Raw genomic sequence first — 25,197 nt, forward strand, 5'->3', positions numbered from 1 at the left:
TTTAAAAGCAGCAACATCTGACAGACGGTGCCAACTTTGAAACAGTGGGCTGGGCTTAGGGTTGCAAATAACAAAATGTGAACGAAAATCATTTTTAGTTAGAACTAGTTGATAATAATTATTCTTAGTTTTTCAGATTATTAAAATGGAGTTTTATATTTATTATTAAAATGGATAAGAATATAAGGGTATATTCGATATTTCCTATACAGATCCTCGCGAAGGTTTTGCTAGATTATGGATAGAAATGGATTCAATTTATCTAATCTTAATGAAGAAGCAAACTGATTGAGTGGCCAAATATGGTAATTTGTATACAACATTTTCTGTTTAATTTCCTTCCAAATAGGGAAAAGTATATTAAATTACCAAGCATGGTATTATGGGTGTTTCATTGATTTGTTCAATGAATTATGTAAGCCGATCTTTCAAGTTTTTAACATGACAATTTAAATCCAATTATGCGCCAATGCTGTATTTCTAAACTTTTTTTTTTTTTATTTTATAAGAAGACTAATCTTTGGATATATAACCAAGAGAACAAAAATGTGATACCTTTGCTACACATTTGCTTTGAGAGCAGCATCATAATACACTCCTTCCTTTTAGGATCTTTCCTATTGAGATGACGATAATGTATTAAGTTCACACACACTACACGAATATTAAGACTCTCCAAACCACTACACTAGTAAGTCATTTACCATAATACACTTTACATTAGACGTTACAATCAATAGTAATATTGCCTTAAAATAGGAGGCAAATCTTGTTCTTACATTAAATCATAATAACTATTATTTGAATACGAAATTATATAATAAGAGGAACATGATTCCGTTCATTAAAACCATGAATCAAATAGATAGATTCAGGTCTTATTTCCAAAGCTTAAATGTGTTGGATTTGATATGTATTTCAGCCAAGGCCATAGATTCACATTCAGTTACAAATTAACTGAAACACAGGAGAAAAAGTTTATATATTTCTTTACCAGTATAATTATTTAATTCAGAGCTTTAACCACAATAGTGATCAGCACAATTATAAATAATTTATGACACCCATGAAATCAAATGTGCAAAAAGTAGAGACTATGCACTAGAAGGCACATGCCATTATAACATTACTATAATGACAATTTAAACATTGCTAATATATTTCTGAACCAATTACCCATAAGTCTCGATGACACATGAAACTTTAATATATATTTTGTATACTTGTTTTTTTGGGTATGTAATGAATTTGAAAGTGTAAATAATTTTAAAAAATTCTAAATGGCTCTATAAATTGTAATAATATTTCACCAACTGTCATGCCACATAGAAGGTTATGTGCTCATTGTGGTAGATATATACATACTACAACTTTATACAATTTCCCAATGACAATGCACGTGCCTCGCATGTGCAATGCGATGAGATTTAAAAGTAGAAAATGAGAAAATGAAGTACATAAAATGAGCACGCGCAATTGATTGTAAGACAAAAAATGGAAACCGATTAAAAGGCAAAACAATAGTGATTTTATACCATATTTGGGGAACGGCCTCTTAATGACATTACTAGTATTACTTTGTGTACATCCAATTTATATCTAGGAAAACAAGTAGGTCAGTTATTAATTAATTAGTAGAAAAGTATTTTGTGTGGTTTTTATTTATTTAAATATTGTTCTTAAAGAGGGAATTGGACATGAGTGGATATTGTAAAATTTGAAAGATGAAGGGTATATTGAAATAACAAGAATACTAGTGGGAGCCATATCCAGTAATAAAAGGAGTGATGTCATACAAACAGGCTATATAGAGCAACCAAAGTACCAAACCCTGCAGTATAGGTGGGCCCACCATATTACCCTTCGAAAAGGCACCACCTCATTGGTCCAAAATACAGTCAATGCACCGACAGTGATGATGTGTACACACGGAATCAAAACTCCAGTGAGGCAAGTACACAAAATGAGAACACCCGCACGCGCGTGAAAGTAGATTTGGGCGGATTTCACGAACCTAGTGGGTCCCGCCCCACGCTCTTTTCTTTATTTGTCTCTCCTTCTCTATATATAATATGCGTTTATTATGTCTTTCTCTGATTTTCTTCTCGTAATATGAAAGAAAGAAAGAGAGTGGATGAGAAGTAGAATTGGTTTGCATGGAGGAGGAGGAAGAAGGCATTTTTACCATTTGGGTCTGAAAATTGATTCAATCAAGGCATAACTTAGAGAGAGGTTTGCGCCAAGAAAAAGACAGAGAAAAATTATTAACAAAAAAAGCCTCATTGACTCTTTGAATTTCCTGTCTGAGAGAGTCATTGTAAGTCAGCTGCAAAACCTTCCTCAAGTCCCTTTGTTTATTATCATTTATTGTTTTTTTTATTTATATTTAATAGATTAACAGTACAAAGTTTTACTTGTCAACAAAGATATATCTTTTGTCTGTCTTTTTATCTTCCACAGATCCCATAAGAGAGAGAGAGAGAGGGTTCTGAAAATCTTATTAACTTTGGTTGGCTTGGCTGTGTGACATAGACAGAGGCTGCTTCCTTGGCCTCACTGTCAAAATTAAAAGGTAACCTATTCCCCGTACTTGGGTTGGTTTGCATGCCATTGCCATCTATCTATCTATATCTGTAACATTAGAGAGAGAGAGAGAGAGAGGTCCACTGAGTCTTTTTGTTTGGATTTGGTATTATGTATTCTAAAAGTCATGAGTGGAATAGTGTGAATATGAGGTAAGCTTTTTCCCTTCACCTTTTTGTGTTTTGTCTGTTTTCCCTCTGCCATATTTTTCTGAGACCGCTTTTGCGTACTTTCTATCTTTTCTTTTCCTTTTAAATCTTGGGTCTTTTTCAATCCTGCCAAACAATTAGTCAAGCACATCAGAAAGGGATGGAGATTTAGGGTTTTCGTAACCGCTCACGGTATGTAAGGATGTGGTTATGTGGTTTTATATATTCAGAGATTTGTTCTCATAGTTTTATCAGAGGAAGAGATAGGAGGGAGGGGGTTGTGGTTGACCAAAAAAAAAGACGGGAGGGGGTTGTGTGAACTGTGGATCATAAAAAAAGGACTTTTCTTGTCTTCTCGTTCTTTTTCTTCATTTATCTAGAGAGATAAAAGAGTTTTCTAGAGAGAGGGGGCCTTGAGTCATGCATGGGCGTTGACAAGGAAACAGCTTTTTCTTCTGTTTCTACTTAGAATGCATTCCCACTTTCTCAGTCTTTAGCTCAATCTGGCAATCGCTGGGTAAGGTCAAACATTTAGAATAAAATAAAAAACAAGTCATAAACATACCCCTGTGAAAGTGAGAGTCTCTATCTTTCTATAAAAACCTGCAGAGACACAGAGTCAAATAGTCAAAAAAATCAGAGAGAAAGGAAGGAGAGAAAAAGAGCGTCTAGACTCTAGAGGGGTTTCAAATTTCAATCTTGCCATTGTTTTTCCTCATTTCTTTTGATGAGTTTTGGAGGTTTGATCAGCGGTGGTAGTGGTAATAGTGGAGGTGGGGGTGCAAGAGTTGTGGCTGATATTGCTCCACATACCCCCTACATGCCCAGTGGTGCCATTGCTCAACCACACTTTCTCACTTCCCCTGTTCCCAATTCAATGCGGAGTTCCTCTGCCCTCTCTCTTTCAATAGTATGCCTCTCTCCCTTGAGCTTTCCCCTGATTCATGGCTTAAAACTTAAATCCTCACTTCTTGTTGTTTTTTTTTCTTCTAAAATATCTATTGATGATCTTTTAATTTGAGTCCATGTTGTTGTTGTTGTTGTTTGTTGTTATTGATCTTCCACTTGATATGTGTTTGTGCAGAAGAACATGGATGGTCACAGTGAACTGGGCCTGATTGCTGAGAATTTTGATCCTGGGATTATTGGGAGGATGAGGGATGATGAGTATGAGAGCAGGTCAGGGAGTGATAATTTTGAAGGCGCATCAGGTGATGATCAAGACGCCGGGGACGAGCAACGCCCCAGGAAAAAGAAGTATCATAGGCATACCCCAAGCCAAATCCAAGAACTTGAAAAGTATGATCAATTTCTCAATTATATCTCAGCTATTTTACTGTTCTATTTGAGATTGGGGGACTTGGTAACATGGGGTTTGTTTTTCTCTTCTTGTTGTGGTGCAGTTTCTTCAAAGAATGTCCTCATCCTGATGAAAAGCAGAGGCTTGAACTGAGCCGGAGACTTAGCTTAGAAACAAAGCAAGTGAAGTTTTGGTTTCAAAATAGAAGGACCCAGATGAAGGTCAGTGTCACATTACTTCTCTCCTTTTGTTCATTCAGTGTTTGTGAGATTTGGTTTTTAATTCTGTGATTAATGGAAATGTAAATACGAAATTTTTGAATCAGACACAACTGGAACGCCATGAGAATATAATTCTTAGGCAAGAGAATGACAAGCTCCGTGCTGAGAATGGTGTGATGAAGGATGCTATGGCAAACCCAGTTTGCAATAGTTGTGGTGGGCCTGCCATTCCTGGTCAAATATCATTTGAGGAACACCAACTTAGGATTGAGAATGCTCGACTGAAAGATGAACTAAACCGGATATGCACTTTGGCAAACAAGTTCTTGGGCAGGCCAATCTCTTCCTTGGCCAGTCCCATCTCTCTTCCAAATTCAACCTCCGGTTTGGAACTTGGGGTAGGAAGAAATGGGATTGGTGGTTTGAGTGCTGGAGGCAGTGGGTTGCCAATGGGACTTAATTTAGGAGATGGAGTTTCGAGCTCTTCGCCAATGATGCCTCTAATTAAGAGTTCTACAGGCATGCTGGGCAATGAAGTGCCATATGAAAGATCCATGTACATAGATCTTGCAATGGCAGCTATGGATGAATTGGTTAAGATGGCTCAGGCAGATAGCCCCTTGTGGATCAAAACTTCAGATGGTGGAACAGAAATATTGAACCATGAGGAGTACCGGGCATTTTCTTGTATTGGTACGAAACCCAGCAACTTTGTAACTGAAGGCACAAGGGACACTTGTATGGTGATAATAAACAGCTTGGCTCTTGTAGAGACATTGATGGATGCGGTATGCCATCCTACTCTTTTAATAATTGTATCAGGATTCTATTACTCTATCTTAGTTTTTGCTTGTGTTTCATTCTATCTATTTTAATGTATAACATTGGATCTTGAGTGTTTATAGATTAAGATGATATATTTAGTCGCTTGATTGATAGAATAATGCTTGAAGCTATGTATTTGGAACTTAATAATTTGTTTTTCCTTGAGCAGAATCGATGGGCAGAAATGTTTTCTTGTTTGGTTGCTAGAGCCTCCGTCATTGATGTGATATCCAGTGGCATGGGTGGGACCAGAAATGGTGCTCTTCAAGTGGTGTGTCTCTTTGCTTCTGTCTTTTCTGTCTTATCCACCTTTCCTCTTCCTCTCCTGCTGCAAATTTGGAACTCATGAGGATCTTATTTTGTAGATGCATGCTGAGCTTCAAGTGCTCTCCCCGTTGGTCCCTGTCCGCCCGCTGAAGTTCCTCCGTTTCTGCAAGCAACATCAGGAGGGTGTTTGGGCTGTGGTCGATGTTTCCATTGACATCAATCAAGAAGGTTCCAATACAAATGCATTTTTGAACTGCCGGAGGTTTCCTTCTGGATGTATTGTGCAAGATATGCCTAATAATTGCTCCAAGGTTATAGCTGATTCTTTACTGCTTGTGTTTTATCTTCCATGCAATGTTATGCTTCTTTATGATTGTTGAGTTAGTCTTGTTGGTGTAGTTTTCATTCTACCTTGTTAATGAGGTTGTTGAGCTGAATAATTTGAGTTTGTTGAGAACACAAGAAGGTATGGGCAGTTATATTCCCAGACCTAGCCTTAGCCTGACTTGTGCTTCCAAAGAATTTACTTTCTTATTATCACCCATCAAAATTGCTTTCTGGTTGATGGGATTGCTCCTATTGTAATGTAGTAGGACTTCACCTAGAAATATGTACACTTTATTGTTATTTTACTGAAGAAGATGCTTCCTCATTTTGCTTATTATATAATCTTCAAATTTCGAAGCCAGGGTTTCTCATTTCTGTGTTTAATTAGTTTACTGCTTCTCTTAAGAGATGAGAAAATCAAGGATAGTCACAGTTTAATATTAGCGTAAACCATCGTATCTGTTTCTGCATCTAAAATATAAGATTATTCATAATCTTTATGTGCAGGTGAAAGTAAAACCCTTGGAAATTTCAATCTCTATTGCATTAACTATGTATTTGATGCTTCTATTCCTATATCTCCTTCTGTATTAATGTTTTCTTTATTGTCCACGAGACTGAATGACCTGGATCCAGTCTTATATTGTTGTATACTGAATTCCATATAGTGTGATTTTCTGCACACTATTTTATTATATTGTTAGTTTCTCCACAAGCCTGAATTTTGACTTTTCATCTTTATCTTTTCCACAAACTTGTTTGGTGCACTCTTAATTTATGATTGTCTTCAGTTCATGTCAACTCATGTCTAGGTTATACTCTCTCTCTCTCTCTCTCTCTCTCCCCCATACACATGGCATTCTTTTTTGGCTTTTGATAAATTGTTTGTATGCAATGATTTTTTTTCTGAGTGAAAACTGAGAAGGGTCACTTTGGTAAATTCATAATGTAGGTCAGCAGGCTGCATGGCCTGAACGACCAATAAGGGAACAACTAAAACTTGGTTCTGGGCGTACCTTTTGCCTTTTCTTAGGAAATGCCTTCTTCTATATATGAAGTAAATTTCTGGACAAAAAAAGAGATACAAATTAAATTTTGGGTGTGAAAAAAACCATCAGGATATAGTCTACAGGTAGCTTTTAAGGGTTTTTTGATGTTGCCTTTTTTTATTTGAAAGAGGTAACTAGTGGAACTCAATAGTAGTTCATGAGTTTGGAATAGATGCTATGTGGGTGCCGCCAATTAATGGATAGTACTTTGCAGGTGACTTGGATAGAACACTCCGAATACGATGAGAATACCGTGCACCACCTCTTCTGGCAATTACTACGTTCGGGTATGGGCTTTGGTGCACAGAGGTGGCTTTCCACTCTGCAAAGGCAATGTGAGTGCCTGGCATTCCTCATCTCCTCTACCAACTCAATTGAAGATCATACAGGTCAGTCTACTTGCCTTCTTTTACATTTTCTGACAAATATGTGAAGTTTTATGTTCTGACAAATACCTATATTCGACAGGGTTAGGTACCAATGGTAAAAAAAGCATGTTAAAGCTGGCACAACGTATGATTGATAACTTCTGTGCTGGGGTTTCTGCCTCATCTGTGCGCAACTGGGACAAACTGTGTGTTAATAATGTTAGGTGAAGATTTGAGGGTTATGGCCCGGAAGAGTGTGGATGACCCAGGTGAGCCTTCTGGGATCGTGTTGAGTGGCTCGACATCTGTTTGGCTACCAGTATCAAGGCATAGGCTGTTTGATTTTTTGCGAGATGAACAGTTAAGGGATCAATGGGATGTTTTGTCCAAAACTCATAAAATGCAACTCATGCTTCGCATTGCCAAGTCCCAAGGAGGTGGCAACTGTGTTTCTCTCCTTCGTGCCAATGTGAGTGGTTGCTAAGTTTCTACTCTTTTCTCCTCCCCTATGCACCAGTTGTTTCATTGTGTGTATGTTACTTTGCCAATTTCAGGTGGTAGATGCCAATGAGAATACCATGCTGATGTTACAAGAGTCGTGGAGCGACGCTTCAGGCTCACTTGTAGTGTATGCACCGGTTGACCCAGCATCAATGAGTGCCGTGATGCGGGTGGAGATTCTGCCTATGTTGCTCTCCTACCATCAGGATTTGCAATCCTCCCTGGTGGTCCACCTGGCTATGGTATGGTCAAAACTGAAGGCAATGGCTGCGACGATGGTGGATGTTTTCTGACTGTTGGATTCCAAATTTTGGGGAGTAACTATCCTGCAGCCAAGCTCAATGTGCAGTCGATTAATACAGTTAACACCCTCGTCTCGCACACAATTGAGAAGATAAAATCGGCTCTTCAAGTACCATAATGTTAGTGCTTGACAACCATGCTTTTATTTTGTTACCTTCTTTTTGCTTTTGATGGTTTGGGAAAAGAAAAAGGGATATATGGGGAAACATAGAAGATTAGAATGGGATAGTAAGGAGCTTGAGATGAAATGTTTCGCACACGGGTTTCGAGTCAAGAACGAACCGCATGTGGAGAATTATTATGTGGTAAACTGCTTAATCTGGTCTGGTTTTGAATTTAAAACAAGAGTTGAAGAGTGGTGGTTCGGGTATTGACTCAGTGGACCTACGGGGTAGGCTCAGCTCTGCCTTTTGTGTTTTGTTAAATTATCGATACCGTACAGAGTTGTGACATTGAAAACAACCTTTTTGGCTAATGGTTTTATTTTGAACTTGGATGTTGAAATGGCTGGGTCTCTCTCTTTAATACCCTCTCAACTCTTTCTTTATGCTTGTTTTAATTTCGGTGCCTCTCTCTACCTATCCTTTATTTTTTTGTTGGGGATTAAAGAATTTTTTGCTAAATTACTTCTCTCTTTTCTATCAAAAATTTCCAAGATTTACTTAACCTTGGTGCATTTTTCTCACGCACAATTGAACCAATCTAGAAATTATTTCTTGTTTGGGCTTTTCCTATCTCATCACCATGGCCCAAAGATAAGCTCTGGCCCAAACTGTACCATACCATTACCATTTGCCGGAAAGGCTATAATGAGGGTTTAAAGTGAGGAGGTTATTTGAGAGGTCAAATCTCACCATCAACAAATGTAAAGAAATCATGGGACTTAAATATTTTAAATGTTTTGACGGTCGGATCGGTCTCTTCAAATAACTTCCTCACTTTAACTTCTCATTGTAGACCATTTGCAGGCCACGCCTGCAGCAGATCGTTTTGTTTTTTACGAATTTGAAGCCCACAAAATCCATTTTAGGATCTAATTTTGATAAGTAGCCCAGTGGAAATGTAGTTTTACACTTGCGCCTTATAAATTCTGGTAATTCCATTTTTCCCTGAACATCTTGATCTTTCTTCAATTTACACCCGCACTGGTCCCACTTAATGCTTTTCTCTGCTCCTCCTCCTCAGCAACAAGCACACACTTGTTAACTTCTGTTGCAAACTGACCATCTCCAACGCCAAAACCCTGCGCAAAACCCTAAGCCCCCAGTAGAGTAAAATGCACATGTTCTTAGCTTATTCATCCAATTTCTTCAAAACCAAATCCAAAACTCTGAAACCCATCACATTCATCCTCTTGAATCTCACTTCCGCAAGACCCATGTCCCAGTCCACCTCCATACCCAAGAAGCAAGAAAGAGTCCGAGACCATGGCTACGACAATTACATGGAGGTTGAGAAGAAGACCCGCAAGGTCCTCAAATTCCAGGACCTCATTCTCTCCCAGCCTAACCAAGTCATCCAAATCTCCCGCCTCGACCTCCTCGCTCGCCGCCTCGGTTTCAAACAGAACGAAGCTGGCGCTTTCGTCCTCAAATTCCCTCATGTCTTTGAGATTTACGAGCACCCAGTTCAGAGAATCCTTTATTGTCGCTTAACCCGAAAAGCCCACCTCCAGATTGAGCAGGAAAAGAAGGCTCTCATCGAACAAATCCCTGACGCCGTGACCTGTCTCAGAAAGCTTTTGATGATGTCTAACACCGGCCGGCTCCGCCTCGAGCATGTTCGGATTGCAAGGGCTGAATTTGGGCTGCCTGATGATTTCGAATACTCGGTAATTATCAAGCACCCTCAGTATTTTAGACTGTTTGATGCGCAGGAAACTAGGAATAAGTACATTGAGGTTGTTGAGAAAGACCCGAGTTTATCTCTGTGTGCTATTGAGAAGCTTAGGGAGATAGAGTATAGGGAAAAAGGAATTGATGCTGAGGATATAAGGTTCTCATTCATTGTGAATTTTCCACCCGGGTTTAAGATAGGAAAGTATTATAGGATTGCAGTGTGGAAATGGCAGAGAGTTCCTTATTGGTCACCGTATGAGGATGTTTCTGGTTATGACTTGAGGTCACTTGAGGCTCAGAAGAGAATGGAGAAGAGAGCAGTTGCTGTGATTCATGAGTTGTTGTCGTTAACGGTGGAGAAGAAGATTACATTGGAGAGGATTGCCCATTTTAGGATGGCTATGAATTTGCCAAATAAGTTGAAAGAATTTCTTCTTCAGCATCAGGGTATTTTCTATATTTCAACTAGAGGAAATCATGGGAAGCTTCATACAGTGTTTCTTAGGGAGGCTTATAAGAAGGGTGAGTTGATAGAGCCGAATGATTTGTATTTGGCGAGAAGAAAATTGGCTGAGTTGGTTTTAATAAGCCCGAGGAAGGCAAAAGTGGATAGGGAATTGGTTAGTTACCACAGAGATTGGGAAGATGATGAGAGAGGGCATATTAGAAGAGACCATGTTGAGAATTCTTTTGAAGATTTTGGAGGTGGGAGCACCGTTGGGCAGGAGGATAGGGGCGTGGATGATGATATGAACTCAGATATGGGTGGTGATTATGACTCCGATTGATGAGGTTGATCATTGTTATAAAACTATGGATGCAAAGGATGTCCATGTGAGACGGAATTGGTATTTGCTACCTGAGTCATTGCAGTCATGGAAATTGCAGTGAGTAGGTGGAGAATCAACAATGACATCATCTAACCTTGAGTGTATTTGAAACACGGTGATTGAGGGTATCATTTATGGCAAGCAGGATTTCTTATTCATGGACAACACCTCAGATGGAGTTGGATTCTTGAAAATTCATGGGCAAAGTTTTGATGCCAGATAGCCTTGTCGTCATCTTCAGAACTCGAAGAGATCCGAGAAAGTTTGAGGTGAGTTACAAATTTTGAAAGTGGCCATTTGGTCACTACCATGCTGTTCTACCTTATCAATCTGAACGAAACAATTTGGAAGCATATAAAGAAAATGAAGTTAAGCACGAGTCTTTAAGAATTGGAAGAGATTTGCTTTAGGAGATTGCTCGTGCAACTTTATGAATTTAACTTAAACCATTGCCACTAATACTTTGTCTAATGTTGTGTTGTAGAAGTTATACTGATTATAAACTGCAATAGAATGGATTCTTCTGCAACCCCTTGATCCAGAAGTTAAGAAATAATGAACGTGGACTGATGGAGTCTTCTATTTGTGTAATTGCATTCAAATGGTTCTGAAATCTCAGGTGAATGTTAGGTGAACAGAATCTGAGTTGAAATTATTCAATATTGTGCCATGCATTGCATTGCCGCTGGAGGGTTTCGGTTTGTGAATCATTTCTCCAAATTTGTAGAATATCTGTTCTTTGACTTGAAACACTTGTTTGTTCATGACTAAGAAACACTGAGATGAATGAACGGGAAACACTGAACCACTATATTACCAATTCATGTTAGGGAAGTGAAGAAGAATACACTGCCAATGGAGAGGATTTGTGATTTTCAGCGGAACCGGTTGGGCTTGGAGGCATGCAGGTCAATGGGTACCCAGGTACTTTTGCAAAATTGAAATGGGGGTTTCCATTTGAGGTCAACTTTTACAAAGTTTATAGGACTTGGACCAGGAGTATATACGTCTCAAGTGTTTGGACTTAAATTACATGTCATTAATTGGGGAGAGCATTTTTGTTCACCACATTAATCTAAGGTGTGTTCTCATCACTCTTCTCAACACTTGATACGTGTTCATATACATAACTATGATTTCATAAATATAAAGTAAAAAATTAATCATGAGTAAAAAGGCGGAGGATATACATTGAGTTAAAGTGGTGAATAAATATATTTCCTTAATTGAACCAAGTGAGTTTTATTTTTGTTCAATCGTACTCATGTGAATATCTCCCAAAGTACAATGGCCAATGGGGTCTTTTAACAAATGAAACAACATCAATCCATATGCATTGAAGAGATGAAGCAAAATAAAAAATATAGTGAAGATCGTTATTGTGATAATTAAGCAAACATGATTTTGTTTTGTTAAAATAAAAAAAAAAAAATTGTACTTATGTTAGTAAATGTGCATATAAATGCATGAAAGGAGAAATAGCCGCTAACATGATCTAGTCAAGTGAAAATAGAACTTGACTTGCAAATTAATCGTCCCATCTAGGTTGCTCTTCCTGTTCTTGCCACCGGTGCCTTTTTTTGTCACGTTGATTGCTCCATCCACCCAAGGGCCCTAGCTAGCTAGGTTTTCCCATTTCTTAAGGCTCGCTCTTTCATGCTATGTTTTTATTATTATTTTAATTACACACAAGTTGTTTCATTTGGGCCACAGCCCCAGCCACGCAGCCTCCTATTTGGGCCCTAAACGGGGTTTAGGCTATTAGTCCAAATATGAGAGTTCGGTCCTGAAGGGTTTAGCCCATTGGTCCAGCCGCATCAACTGAGTTACCACAAGGGCAGGTAGAAGGCCAGCTGACTCATATATTTTATCATTTTGTTGCTTAGTATGTTTCCCTTTTCACTTTATTTTGTGTTACAGGAGAAGGAACTGCGATTGAAGCAACAATATGTCTTTGTCTCAGCATCCATACAAGACATAATTTGGAGATTTAAATCTAGGTTGATTGGTTGATTGAAGAAAAGGGAAGGAAAGAAAGGATTTTGAGGAAATGGAGAGAGGAAGAAAGAGAGGAAATTCTCTAAAAAGGAAGAAACAAAGGATTCTGACTATTTCAAGACTTTAGATTGGTATATCCTTGTTTGTAGTTAGGCATAAAACCTAGGTTTTCTTTAAAGTCTGGGGAAAAAAACGTATATCCGGACGGCTATATGATTTACATATTTGAAAATATTTTCACGGCTGTACTATTTCAAGTCTGGAGAAAAAACTGTATAGCCGAGCGGCTATACGATTTTTATTTTTTGAAAAAAACGTATGAAAATAAGTATAGCAGCGCGGCTATACTATTTTTATATCACAAGTCCGGATTTTCACTGCCACTGCAACCCAGATATCAAAAAAAAGTTTCTTTCTTTAAAAAATATCAAAATAAGAAGAAAAAGAGCTTATAAAATCCGAGATACGGGAAAGAGCATACTCAGGGAGGAGACGAAAGGCGGTGAGGGTGTCCTGGAAGATGAGCGATTGAAGATTCTTGGGAATTTTCTTGTAAGCGCAATTAACTCAGCTCTTTACAGGCTAACGGGTACCTGTGAATTCTTGGTAAAGACTCTTTCAAGCCAAATTTTTGGTATCTCTCTAATGGTTTTGACATGCTTTCTGTGATTCAAAGGCACAGGGGAGAGAGAGAAGAGAGTTCCTTCAGATATTCCAAATTTACAACAATTCTGATGCGCTGAGAAGCATAATTGGGCTGTTTAGTCCTTATGGGCTGCTGATTCGATTGGCCTACTCATTTTTCTTAAATAGCCTCTAGGGCTCCACTTTTGACCACCTCTCACATTCCTTTTGTCTCCTTCTTCCTCTTCCCCTTCTGATCCTATTTGGGTATCAGAGCTTGGTTCTGAGAACATGGGCAAAAACCCTCTTTCTCCACAAGAAATGGGTTCCCTAGAGTTGGAGCTACAAATCCACAAAGAAAAACTCAGGCTTCGCTTCAGGAGCTACAGAACTCCATAAACTCCATGGCCTCCGCACAAGCTCACTTCCAGCAAACGCTTCTGGAAGATATCCGCCAACTTAGAGTTGGGTTTGAACAATCAAGAACAAAGGATGGGTCCTCCTCAATGCCATGAACAATCAACCTGAACTTCCCTGTGTTTCACGGAGGAAACGACAACCCAGTAGATTGGCTCTGCCTCGCGGAGCTTTACTTCAAGTACCGTAACACTCCCGAGGAGAAGAAAGTGGAGATTGCGTCCCTTCACTTACAGGGGCATGCGATTCCATGCGTGTCAGGCTTGTACGAGCCCTACCACAGCTTGGATTCAAGGTCGCAGTTTGTGGTGAGATTTTTGAAGTTCTTTGGGCCTGGAGAGTGCATCGATATAGATATTGCGCTGAGCAACCGGGATCCGTGGAAGAGTACACAACAGAGCTCCTGAAGCTTTGCTCTCCGAAAAAAATTAAAATCAAAATCAAAATCAAAAAGGTATAGCCGTTCGGCTGTATGGACTGAGTATAGCCGGTCGGCCATACGGTGCATAAATAAAGGTTAAGCCGCGCGGCTATAATAATTTAGAAACATTAATAAACATTATAGCCGGTCGGCTATACTATTGACAAAAAAAGGGACCACATACGGAATAGGCGCCACGTGTCAAAATAAGTACGGCCGGTCGGCTATACTATTTTTAAAAAAACGAGTTTTTGTGCAAGAAATGGGTCCTCCTCAATGCCATGGACAATGAACCTGAACTTCCCTGTGTTTCACGGAGTAAACGACAACCCAGTAGACTGGCTCTCCCTCGCGGAGCTTTACTTCAAATACCTCAAGGCTCTCGAGGAGAAGAAATTGGAGATTGCGTCCCTTCACTTACTGGGGGATGCGATTCCATGGATGTCAGGCTTGTACGAGCCCTACCACAGCTTGGATTCATGGTCGCAGTTTGTGGTGAAATTTTTGAAGTTCTTTAGGCCTGTAGAGTGCATCGATATAGAGATTGCGGTGAGCAACCATAAGTGAACGGGTTCAGTGAAAGAGTACACAACAGAGTTCCTGAGGCTCTACAGAAAAAAAAAAAAAGGTATAGCCGTGCGGCTATAATATTTATTATTATTATTTCAAAACCGTACAGCCGACCGGCTATACTATTCTGATATAAAAATCGTACAGCCGAACGGCTATACCGTTTAAAGTCTGGAAAAAAAAAATAAAAAGGTATAGCCGGTCGGCGATACTAGTCGGATATTAAAATAGTACAGCCGTGCGGCTATACGGTTTTAAGTATTAAAAAATAAAACGGTATAGCCGGCTATACGATTTATTATTATTATTTTAAATAGTATATCCGCCCGGCTATATGATTTAAATATTCGAATATATTTTTAAAGTATAGCCGCGCGGCCATAACCAAGTACAGCCGAACGGCTATACGATCCTTATTAACTTTTTAGAACAATATAGCCGAGCGGCTAGACTATTTTTAATTTTTAAAAAAATAGTACAGCCGTACGGTTTCAGGTTTGCTTGTTTCTTCTTAATGCAGTTATTTATGTGCTTACTTATAATATATTTTGAATATGTATTGTATTGTAATCAGGCCTTAATTACAAACTTCAGGATTTTGGAGTATAATAATCATGCCTTATTTCATTTTAGCTGTATTATCTTCTCCCCCACTTGAGAATATCCCAGTATATTATTTATTTATCAGTCACCAAATATAACTTAATACTAAGTTAATGTTAATCTTCAAGTTGTTGTAGCTGTATGTGGGGCGTCTTCCACAAAACGATCCCTGTTTTTGCGGATTTTGCATTAACAAATAGTTGACTAACAGACAACTTGGCTTCTCATGTTGTGTCATTTTGCCTTCAATATTATCCCAGGGCAGTTGAAGATTGACGGTGTAATAAGATACCCAAGTCCGATGGGATATCAATTAAATCAATATTTTATTACACCAACAGATGAGTTTTATGTGAAATTTTATTTGTTAATTTGGTTGATTATCAGTAATTAAAGGTTATCACTACTTTGTACATGGCCATGTCCATTTAAATATAAATATATTTGAGTAGATTACCCATTGATGTACGTTTCTATTCATGTAGTTTTCAGCTTGGTTTGACTTAAAATTTATACTCACGATGAGTCATGCCATCTTTCATTATCCTATTTATTTGTTCAACAGTTGATATGAAAAGGCTTGACATCATATTCAAAGCACACCATGTGTCTGTTGTTTCGATTAGAAAAGTACAATTTGGTAATTACCTCGAAAGGAAAGAGAGCTCATGGCTTGTGTTTATATAAGGCTGTGCATTACAAAGTGCTAGAAGAGAACATCATATAGTTGAACTGTTCTCCATCATATGTGTTTCTGCTCCAAAGTTTTATGATGGAAAACAGCAAAAATCTGGATTCTGTAAAGCTGAATTCCCCTGAACTTCCATCTCTCATCAGATATATATCCTCAAATGAAGTGGCTGGCTTTGATAATGTTGAGGAAAATAGATTTCTCAATGGCAGCTGTCAACCAAGTCACCTTCAACCTATCAGTCCATCAGCTAAAGTAAGTTCATCTTAAACTTTCATGCCTGCTAAATACAAAAGAGGCAGTAGCACAGTTCACATGCTATAATTGCTTTCACAAATTTATTTCATTCTGCCAAACAAGGAGAAGAAAAAATAAAGTTTATAATGGTTATGCATATAGTAACTTGTTTTATGCATTTTTACACCAGGGAATTGAGGCGGCAGCTTTAGAATGCGCATTTGATGGATCTGAACCCCCGATTCATCAAAGGGTCCATTCTGTTTCTATTAGCATGCCATCATCACCAACCGGAATTCATTTACACAACAGCAAAAATATGATCTTCAGTGAAATTCCAAATTCTTCTGCCGCAACTGAAACTGCTGGCAGCAAACTGCCCAAAGCCGTCAAATTTCACTCTCAACCAATGCCAAAAAGCTCTGCACTTGAGGAGGCAATTAGCACTGGACATTTTTCTTACCATCCAAGTATCGAAAGGTTGAAAGATAAGAGGTTTGATAGTTTCAAAACATGGTCTGGGAAACTGGAAAGGCAGATAACACTACTCCGCGGAAAGACTCCAAGGGAGGCTGAACCAGAGAATGCTAATCTGCAAAATGCAGAAGTTGAACGTTTACCTGCAGACCGATACTTTGATGCATTGGAAGGGCCAGAGTTAGAAACCCTTAGGGTAATGTGTTATGTTCTTCTTCAATATTTACAAATTTTATCTATATAAAAAAGAATAGCACTTACAAATGTTTATGTATAAAAAAAAGCATTTACAAATGTTTGATATTGTTTTGTTCCTCAAATTTAATGTGATGAAACAGGATTCAGAGGAAATACTCCTTCCAGAAGACAAACAATGGCCATTTCTTCTCCGGTATCCTGTTTCTTCATTTAGCATCTGCCTCGGTGTTAGCAGCCAAGCTATTTTGTGGAAGACCCTTCCTACCTCTGCCTCCACGAAATTCCTCCATTTAAGCTTAGTACCAAATCTAGTTCTGTGGTGCATTTCAGTTGCTCTTGTAGCCATTGTTGCTTGTATCTACCTTCTAAAAGTGATCCTTTACTTTGAAGCAGTTCGCCGTGAGTACTACCACCCTGTTCGTGTCAACTTCTTCTTTTCCCCATGGATAGCCCTCTTGTTCTTAGCTCTTGGAGTGCCACCTTCATTTGCTAACAACCTGCATCCAGCTCTTTGGTACATCCTCATGACCCCAATCTTATGCCTTGAGCTTAAAATCTATGGACAGTGGATGTCAGGAGGCCAACGTAGGCTTTCAAAGGTAGCCAATCCTGTTAACCATCTCGCAATTGTTGGGAATTTTGTGGGGGCATTGCTAGGTGCGTCAATGGGACTAAAAGAAGGACCAATATTCTTCTTTGCTGTGGGGTTGGCTCACTACATGGTATTATTTGTAACTCTCTACCAGAGGCTTCCAACAAACGAGACTGTTATCCCAAAGGACCTCCATCCTGTATTCTTTCTGTTTGTTGCAGCACCAAGTGTAGCTTCCATGGCATGGGGAAGAATCCAAGGCTCTTTCAATTACGGTTCACGAATTTTTTACTTCATTTCCTTGTTCCTTTATCTCTCACTGGCAAGTATAACCTGAATCAAGTCCCAATACTCTAGGACTACCCAAGATAATATAGATTATTGATTCATTTATTTTATTAAGACTAGTATTCTTAACTTTTTCTAATCCTTCTTCACTGCTTGTACAGGCAGTTCGGGTTAACTTTTTCAGAGGATTTAAGTAAGATATCACATCCATTAATTTCTCTACATAACCTGAAAATAATATTGCACATTTATACTTCAGATGCCTAACATTCACTTTCATCTGGATCTATAGGTTTTCTTTGACATGGTGGGCATATACATTCCCAATGACTGGTGCTGCCATTGCAACCATCAGGTACTCAAATGAGGTCACAAATGCGGTAACACAAACTCTGGCTGTCATACTCTCTCTCACCGCCACGATCATAGTCACCATTCTTCTCATAACAACCATCTTGCACTGTTTTGTGATCCAAGACCTCTTCCCCAATGACATTGCAATTGCCATCAGTGACAGAAAGTTAAAGCCAAACAGGACATGGTTCCAACTTAGACACGGAAGCTCGGACTCAAAGGACATCGAAAAACTTTTGAAGTCAGCAACAAGTTCAGAAACCAAAGATTTAGAGGCCACCTAGCTCTGAGATTTTGAGTAACATGTATATGATGTTATGCCACTACATGGGAGGAACATAGATTTAAACTTTCATAGTTCCAGTGAGCATGTGTAGAGTGAAACATCATATCTTGTGTAGTAGATTAAGAGTGCATTGTGACAGAAGGGTGCTGGTAATATTGTGTGTTATACTAGTTAGATTTCCGGAACCGCTTGAAGAAATAAACCGATCCATGATCTTGCTTAATTAATTGCCTTCTTGGCTCTTGATAATGGTAATAAGTACTCAGCTTCCTCTATATGCACTTTCATCACAATATGCAGAGTGTTGACACAAATTCCAATTGTCTGGACCCTCGTATAACTTTGGGATTAAAATTTGGGTTTAGTTATTCATGCACTCAATAGCAAAGCAAACAATGTGATGAGCCGAAACAAAACTATAACGATGCAAGGGATGAAAGCTATAGGAGGACACTGTTCATGGGCCGTTGACAAAAAGAGCTGCATCCCAAAACAGGCCAAGGCTCTCTATTCCTGCATATGCTGACATCCATGATCTCCGGTGCTGCAATGGCTACATGCATTCCTTCATCTACTCAAACAATAAAAAACAAACGGGCATGTTTGTTTTCAATTTATTGCTTGCACTGTTTCTTTTTTTTCTTTTTTGCGGAATTTGCATTACATGTTTGACCTACGTATGTGGTTATGATGTTTTGTCATTTGTTACTTGTGCAATGGTACATTGATTTTGTTGATTACCAATAATTTTGGTTAAGGTTATGAATACCTACCTATTACCTAGTTTATGTCCATTTAATTATGTTAAGTAGATTACCAATGTACCTCCCTCCTCCATTAAAGGATGTATATCCAATCTAAATTGCTCCACCACCAAAAAGCTTTTAAAAATATCTTGACAATTTACACTAATGTAGTTCTCAGTGGTTTTCTGTCACCAGTCATAAAACTTCAAGAAAGTCTCAAACCCGTTTTCTTCAATAAAGGACCAACCCAATTGGGAATTAACAACAAAGAGAAAGAAAGGAGATTCTCAACCACCATTTGTTTAATTTAAGGTTGACGAAATGATAATGCACGCTAGTACTAGTAATTGTGATTCGTGAATCATATATTTATTTATTTCACAGACAACTGTTTTGTAATTGTGTTTACGTAAGGCAAGTTAACCTTATTATTTTTCTTATTTTTCAAAGCCGTGTTACGGTAAGACTCGATATCATCAATGACATCAAAATTTGTAATCATATATTTGTTCAATAGGCTTTTGGGGTTTCGTATTAAAAATAAATACGATTTTAGGATGATCCCACCAACCATTGTTGTTTTCGTATTATCAATGACATCAGCCTTAATGCATGTTGTTGAATTTATTTGAGGCAGATGATTTTAACGGGTCTAACTTAGTAAAAACGGACATTAATTTGTAAACCAATAGTCCTATATTCGAATTCTATGATACTTTGACAGTTTATGTGAAAAGGCCTCTCCCTTCCTAACGTTAGAACTTAGAAGAACAAAAATAATGTAACGGTTAGCTTACGAATAAGTAGCCCACATACATAGGCCCACAGCCCCACCGAACCTTCACCTAATTCCTTGCGTACAGCCCCAAGTTATTGATGAGAGAAAGCTTACCTCTGACACTTTTATCACTCGAAAGCTATACCACCGTATCATTATTTCTCAATCAATGCCTCCTCAGTCGTCCGATTCGAGTGAACTTCATCATCGACAACCTAGTATCACCCACGTGTCCGTTTTCGACAAAGGCATCAAAGTTGTCGTGATTTTTTTCTTCTTATGTGACTTGGCACGATGTGCTTATGCTCTCTTTTTGGTCGGCCTCTGCACTGCACGCATGATTATAGTGATCTGCGGACCACCTGATCTCTTTTGCCTCTTGTTTCCCTTAGATCCGTTGGATCTCTGATCCGAACGCGCAAGAGAACCTGAATGGGATAAATTTTCAGTAGGGAATTATTTGTTTGGAAGGGTATGAATATAATTTTCCTTTTATTTTAGAAACCATATGAATTGGACAACTAGCAAATTAAGGAAATGTTTTTCTTACCAAGGAAAATGAAATTAAGCAAATACCAAATAAGAAAATATTTGAACACAAATGTTTTTACTTTTTCTGACAAAATCCCATATCTAAATCCTCCATTGTCCAAATCACATTGCCATTGTTGTGGGCTCACTGACTCTGGTATGATATTATTTATATATTTATAGCTCTGATTTTGGTAACTGAGTAATGTTCCACGACGGTTGACCTAAATTATCCTCCTTTTTTGTCATTTCCATATTTACACATATATTTAGAGAGAGAGAGAGAGAGAGAGACAGAGGGTGGTGAGAGGGGAAAATGGGCAATTCATTTGGGTGCTCTGCCTCCGGAGAACGACTAGTTTCGGCTGCGAGAGATGGAGATTTAATAGAGGCAAAGATGCTTTTAGATTGCAATCCTTGCCTTGCCAAATACTCCACCTTTGGTGGCCTCAACTCCCCTCTCCATTTCGCCGCCGCTAAAGGCCATAACGAGGTCCTTTTCCTTTTTCTCTTCTGGGTTGGTTTTTGTTTTAATTTATTGTAGCTTGTGATTGTTCGTTTTTGATCCGCTATCCAATTTTTAGATTTGCTTTTTCTTTTTTTGGGTTTGATTTAGATTGTTTCTTTGCTGCTCGAGAATGGAGCTGATGTCAATTCCAGAAATTACTGTGGGCAGGTGCGACAATTGGTGCTTTTCTCGTTAAATTTTTCTCTGTGTATCAGATAACATTTAAATTTGCGACTTTGAATCTCCATTAGAGAGAATTTTGGGATATGGGTATCGATTTGGTTAGAAAGATTGGTGATTGGTATGCTTTATTGCGTAAATTGAACCTTAGAATTGCAAATGGAAGCTCATGAGGGGCTTGAATTGTCGTTCTGAGTTTGATACTAAATGCTGATTAAGTTATTTGATTTCTGTGTTTAAAGACAGCATTGATGCAAGCATGCCGATATGGACATTGGGAAGTTGTACAAACCCTCCTGCTCTTCAGATGTAATGTGAGTTACCAAGTTCTAATTTGCTTGTGCAATTTCTAGACCATATCCAGACGGGCCTTGTAAAGCTGCAAAGCCTTTTAACTTGATTCTAATATTTGAGTCATGAATCTTTTCTAGTGAAGCCGGATATAGCAGTTCTGTTTTGACATATTCTAGTCCTTTTTCACTAAGAAAAAGAACTGATTCTGCATCCAATTTTGAATCATATATTCTTCCTGATACTAGGTTACTAGAGCAGACTATCTTACCGGCCGGACAGCTCTTCATTTTGCTGCTGTAAATGGGCATGTAAGATGTATAAGACTTGTTGTGGCTGACTTTGTTCCAAGTGCTTCTTACGAATCTCTGAATACTCAGATAGATAGTGACAGAAGTGATGGTGTAAATGTCATGAGCAAAAATGAGCAAAGGTATGTGTGTAGCTTCTTTCTTTTTTAAGGAGACTTATTGTAAATTTAAATTCTTCCACGAGTGGAACATAAATGGAAAAGAGTAATGAAATGGGATTACTTTCCAAATTCTTGATGGAGGGAATTTTGCTTAGATATTTATAGTTTAGTTAAGTTTCAAAGAAACCAGCATCAGATATATTATGTTTACAGGGGTGCCTTTAGATACACATTTCTTTCTTGTTATTTATTCATTCTATTCCAGTGCAGTGCTCTGTCCAAGTTTGTAAATAAGGCAGCAGATTGTGGTATCACTGCTCTTCATATGGCTGCATTGAATGGATATTTTGATTGCGTACAACTCCTACTTGATCTTCATGCGAATGTATCAGCTGTGACATTTCATTACGGAACTTCTATGGATTTGATAGGTTCGCTTGTTGTTTAGTAACTAGTTCTTTAACTGAAGGAATGTTCCTTTCTGATCCTGCTTCAAACTGAAGTGAAATTTTATTTTTGTAGGAGCTGGAAGTTCTCCATTGCACTATGCTGCTTGTGGGGGTAACTTAAAATGCTGTCAGGCAAGAATTATATCAATTTTGATGGTGTCTAAACAAAATAGTTGCTCTCTTTTGAATTTAAACTGATGGTGTCTGTATATTGCAGATCCTCCTTGCAAGAGGTGCCAGTAAGACGACTTTGAATTGCAATGGGTATGGTTCTTCTGGTTTTCACTGTTGGTAAAGAAATACTATTGACATGAGCCATGACTAATCTGAAGAATATTCTTTCAGGTGGCTTCCTGCTGATGTTGCCAGAATGTGGGGGCGCCACTGGCTTGAACCACTGCTAGCACCCAATTCTGACTCAACAATACCATCATTTTCCCTTTCTAATTACCTGTCCTTGCCTCTGATGAGCATACTGAACATAGCAAGGTAAAGCTTCAACTAATTACATCTGTGGACACTAATACGATTAAGTTTCTGCATGCCTTATGGCTTTTGGAAAGATAAAACCCCTCTCTACAGAAGTTTTTACTTGAGAAAGTTTAACAAGTATATCAATGTCACCACATAAACTCAAGTCCTTGGAATTTACTGCAGGGATTGTGGATTTAAGTCCGTGACATCCTCAACAGATGACACAGATATCTGTGCTGTGTGCTTGGAAAGAGCATGTTCTGTAGCTGCAGAAGGTTTGTCCCATAGTGGTGTTTTCATGTCTCAGTCATGTGTTTGTATCTTCCTGATATTTTACCAAATTACCTTTTTTTCCATAGTATAGTTGAATATTCGTATTATGGGCTAGTCTTATAACCATTGTAGTTCCTTACTGATAATCCTTTACTGAGATTCTCAGTAGTCTCAAGAGGACTTCCGATGTTACCATGATAACGTATTCTGATATAGGATGTAAATCTGATTGTATGTTTGATTCATTAGGCCTGTTTATTTCTTTCTAACACTGTCCAAAGATTTTTGAGAGGAGTAAGTTAATCAAGGAAGTTATCACAGAGGAGTCTTAAAATTACAGAGGATCCAATCATTTCTATTAATATATGCATAAATATGAATAAGGCATTCCAGGCATATCGTTAAAACAACAAATGTAGGAGAAAGTCGTGTATTTATAATTGTGATTGATTGCTTACTTAATGGGTGAGCTTGATCTCTCATAAATTTATCCTTAATGGTACAAGTCTTTCTTTCTTTTTGTTCTTCATTGATTATGTTTTTGGGAGGATTTGAAGGCAAGACTAGGGTATTTTCCAATTTCTGTTGGATTGATATTGAAACGTTATTAGTTGTTCCATTATCACAGTTCATATACCAAGTGTCTAGACTATAGAAATTCAGTTATTTTCCTTACTAGATTATATTCATCCTCTAGTTACTTGTACTTTCAGGGTGTGGGCATGAGCTTTGCGTAAGGTGCGCACTCTATCTTTGCTCAGCAAGCAACATACCTTCAGAAATGGCAGGCCCACCCGGGTCCATTCCATGCCCTTTTTGTAGACACGGAATCATCTCCTTTGTCAAATTGCCTGGCTCCCCAGCAAAGGAAAATAAATTACAGATGTCACTTGGCCTTTGTACCCCATGTATTCTTCACCCTCGTGATCCAGACCATCTATCTCCAGCTTGTGCACCAGAGATCCGAAAGAACCGTGTGGCTTCAGTTTCTTCAGATATGCTCTGCCCAGTCACCTGTAGTCCGTTTCCATCTGTCACCATTCCTTTGTGCACGTGCAATGATGGTCCGTGCCCGCCATTTGAATCCCGGGAGGCTGGAACTCAAGATGAATTGCCCAGACGACTGCAAGCAACATCAGTAGACCAGGATAAAATGGAAGGGCCGAGACTCGAGAAAACAAGCTGTTCAAGCATGTTTTGGAGCAGGAGGAGCTGCAGTAGGGAGCATCAGTGCAATGCAGAAATAAATGCTTAACTTAGCTTGGTGATATGATGCTTAGTTACCTTGTCATGTTCCAGTCAAGGAATTTTTAATCGACAACAAACAGTGTCTGTGTTGGGCGCTGTATGTTTCATCATCCCTTGTGGGACAGAACACAAGTGTGAAATTATGCATACCGTGTTTGCTTCCGGTTTTTGTTCGGGCGGCTACATGGATGATTTGGGTGGTGGCATCATATCATATGGCATTTACGATGGCTGTAAAATTTGTATGTTTGGCATTATACATTGGTTGTAATTGAATGTGAAGAAAGCAAAAGAAAATTCTTTTCACTACATGTTTTCCTTTTGATTTTCATCTCATGTGTTGGATTGTGTTTTTATTTTTTACTTATTTTCAAATTCCGGGGGCAAGAAAGACCACTTGGTTTCGGTTCATTGTCATTCCTTTCCCTGGCTGAGACTTTAAGCTCTTCTCTTCGTAGTCGTAATTTTCTGTAGTGCTTTCCTGTATGTTCAAGATCCCACGCCATCCCTACAAATTACATCCACCTTGTCTTACTTATTCCATCACAGCAATTCCTTTCCCACAATTAAGGTTTGAGGTTTCTTGGGATGAACACGCACTGTGTACTACTTAAAAATGCTAGGAAACTTGTCCAGCTAGTCTATCTGCTTTTACTCTTAAAAAATTTGTTGCAACAGTATGAGCATGGTATCCAAATAAATAAAACCAGTTACATTGTTTTTATTTCTTTTGATTTAAATTTAAGACCGATCGACTCTTAATCTAATAATATTTCTCTTTTCAATTTTAAAAGAAGAAAGTTTGAATCTTGACCCTATTTATTCCATTTCTCGGTAGGAACTAGGATGAAAAATATGATCATCTGTCTTGTGTGATCGTGGAGGCACGTATTTTTCAACAATCAGCAAAACAATGCAAATGGAATTAGTATGATCGTGGAGGTACATGTTTTTCAACACTAAAATGATGAAGAAAAAGAAAAAAGCAAA

General features: G+C 38.5%; 4 protein-coding genes across 13 annotated transcripts; all 4 read left to right on the top strand.

Annotated features, from left to right (window-relative positions):
- The first annotated feature begins 2,658 nt into the window (after window positions 1–2,658).
- On the top strand, window positions 2,659–8,397 carry LOC103333245 (homeobox-leucine zipper protein HDG7). Its single transcript, XM_008236056.2, is given in 11 exon segments — window positions 2,659–3,642; window positions 3,817–4,031; window positions 4,136–4,253; window positions 4,358–5,041; window positions 5,248–5,349; window positions 5,444–5,656; window positions 6,936–7,110; window positions 7,190–7,311; window positions 7,313–7,558; window positions 7,644–7,746; window positions 7,749–8,397. Coding segments are annotated over 11 exon segments (2,424 nt in total). The 5' UTR covers window positions 2,659–3,459; the 3' UTR covers window positions 8,012–8,397.
- Window positions 8,398–8,867: 470 nt separating this feature from the next.
- RPD1 (Ubiquitin carboxyl-terminal hydrolase family protein) lies at window positions 8,868–11,655 on the top strand. Of its 7 annotated transcripts, none has more exons than XM_089051776.1 (3): window positions 8,868–10,830; window positions 11,046–11,259; window positions 11,392–11,655. In XM_089051776.1, exon 1 carries the CDS (start codon window positions 9,170–9,172, stop codon window positions 10,517–10,519), a length of 1,350 nt encoding a protein of 449 aa, XP_088907902.1. In that variant the 5' UTR covers window positions 8,868–9,169; the 3' UTR covers window positions 10,520–10,830; window positions 11,046–11,259; window positions 11,392–11,655. The 7 variants fall into 7 exon arrangements, with proteins under 7 accessions (XP_088907902.1, XP_088907901.1, XP_088907904.1 ...); XM_089051775.1 differs by having other exon boundaries at window positions 11,046–11,180; XM_089051778.1 differs by having other exon boundaries at window positions 11,181–11,259.
- A 4,267-nt stretch (window positions 11,656–15,922) lies between these two features.
- LOC103333243 (S-type anion channel SLAH2-like) lies at window positions 15,923–18,592 on the top strand. Of its 2 annotated transcripts, XM_016794517.2 has the most exons (5): window positions 15,923–16,140; window positions 16,313–16,795; window positions 16,938–17,715; window positions 17,843–17,870; window positions 17,970–18,592. In XM_016794517.2, the coding sequence occupies exons 1-5, from the start codon at window positions 15,964–15,966 to the stop codon at window positions 18,313–18,315; spliced, it is 1,812 nt and encodes a 603-aa protein (XP_016650003.2). In that variant the 5' UTR covers window positions 15,923–15,963; the 3' UTR covers window positions 18,316–18,592. The 2 variants fall into 2 exon arrangements, with proteins under 2 accessions (XP_016650003.2, XP_088908938.1); XM_089052812.1 differs by lacking the exon at window positions 17,970–18,592 and having other exon boundaries at window positions 17,843–17,874.
- Window positions 18,593–20,504: 1,912 nt separating this feature from the next.
- LOC103333241 (E3 ubiquitin-protein ligase XBAT33) lies at window positions 20,505–24,516 on the top strand. 3 transcript variants are annotated; one of them, XM_089052580.1, is made up of 10 exons: window positions 20,505–20,865; window positions 20,989–21,048; window positions 21,307–21,374; window positions 21,600–21,784; window positions 22,034–22,194; window positions 22,286–22,344; window positions 22,430–22,476; window positions 22,558–22,701; window positions 22,870–22,961; window positions 23,673–24,516. In XM_089052580.1, exons 3-10 carry the CDS (start codon window positions 21,312–21,314, stop codon window positions 24,212–24,214), a joined length of 1,293 nt encoding a protein of 430 aa, XP_088908706.1. In that variant the 5' UTR covers window positions 20,505–20,865; window positions 20,989–21,048; window positions 21,307–21,311; the 3' UTR covers window positions 24,215–24,516. The 3 variants fall into 3 exon arrangements, with proteins under 3 accessions (XP_088908706.1, XP_008234275.2, XP_088908705.1); XM_008236053.3 differs by having other exon boundaries at window positions 20,506–20,865; window positions 21,303–21,374; XM_089052579.1 differs by lacking the exon at window positions 20,989–21,048 and having other exon boundaries at window positions 20,570–20,865; window positions 21,303–21,374.
- The last annotated feature ends 681 nt before the right edge of the window (window positions 24,517–25,197 follow it).

This window comes from Prunus mume, linkage group LG5 (genome assembly GCF_029339155.1).
Source record: "Prunus mume cultivar Tortuosa linkage group LG5, ASM2933915v1, whole genome shotgun sequence".
Classification (NCBI taxonomy): Eukaryota; Viridiplantae; Streptophyta; class Magnoliopsida; order Rosales; family Rosaceae; genus Prunus; species Prunus mume.

Bases quoted from the DNA above. Each gene is read 5' to 3' on its own strand.
- RPD1 (XM_089051773.1), top strand. From the start codon at position 9,170: ATGCACATGTTCTTAGCTTATTCATCCAATTTCTTCAAAACCAAATCC.
- LOC103333243 (XM_016794517.2), top strand. From the start codon at position 15,964: ATGATGGAAAACAGCAAAAATCTGGATTCTGTAAAGCTGAATTCCCCT. The intron at 16,796-16,937 runs GTAATGTGTTAT...GTGATGAAACAG, and splicing joins CAGAGTTAGAAACCCTTAGG to GATTCAGAGGAAATACTCCT. The intron at 17,871-17,969 runs GTAAGATATCAC...CTGGATCTATAG, and splicing joins AACTTTTTCAGAGGATTTAA to GTTTTCTTTGACATGGTGGG.
- LOC103333241 (XM_008236053.3), top strand. From the start codon at position 20,689: ATGGGCAATTCATTTGGGTGCTCTGCCTCCGGAGAACGACTAGTTTCG. The intron at 22,195-22,285 runs GTTCGCTTGTTG...TTATTTTTGTAG, and splicing joins AACTTCTATGGATTTGATAG to GAGCTGGAAGTTCTCCATTG. The intron at 22,477-22,557 runs GTATGGTTCTTC...ATATTCTTTCAG, and splicing joins ACGACTTTGAATTGCAATGG to GTGGCTTCCTGCTGATGTTG.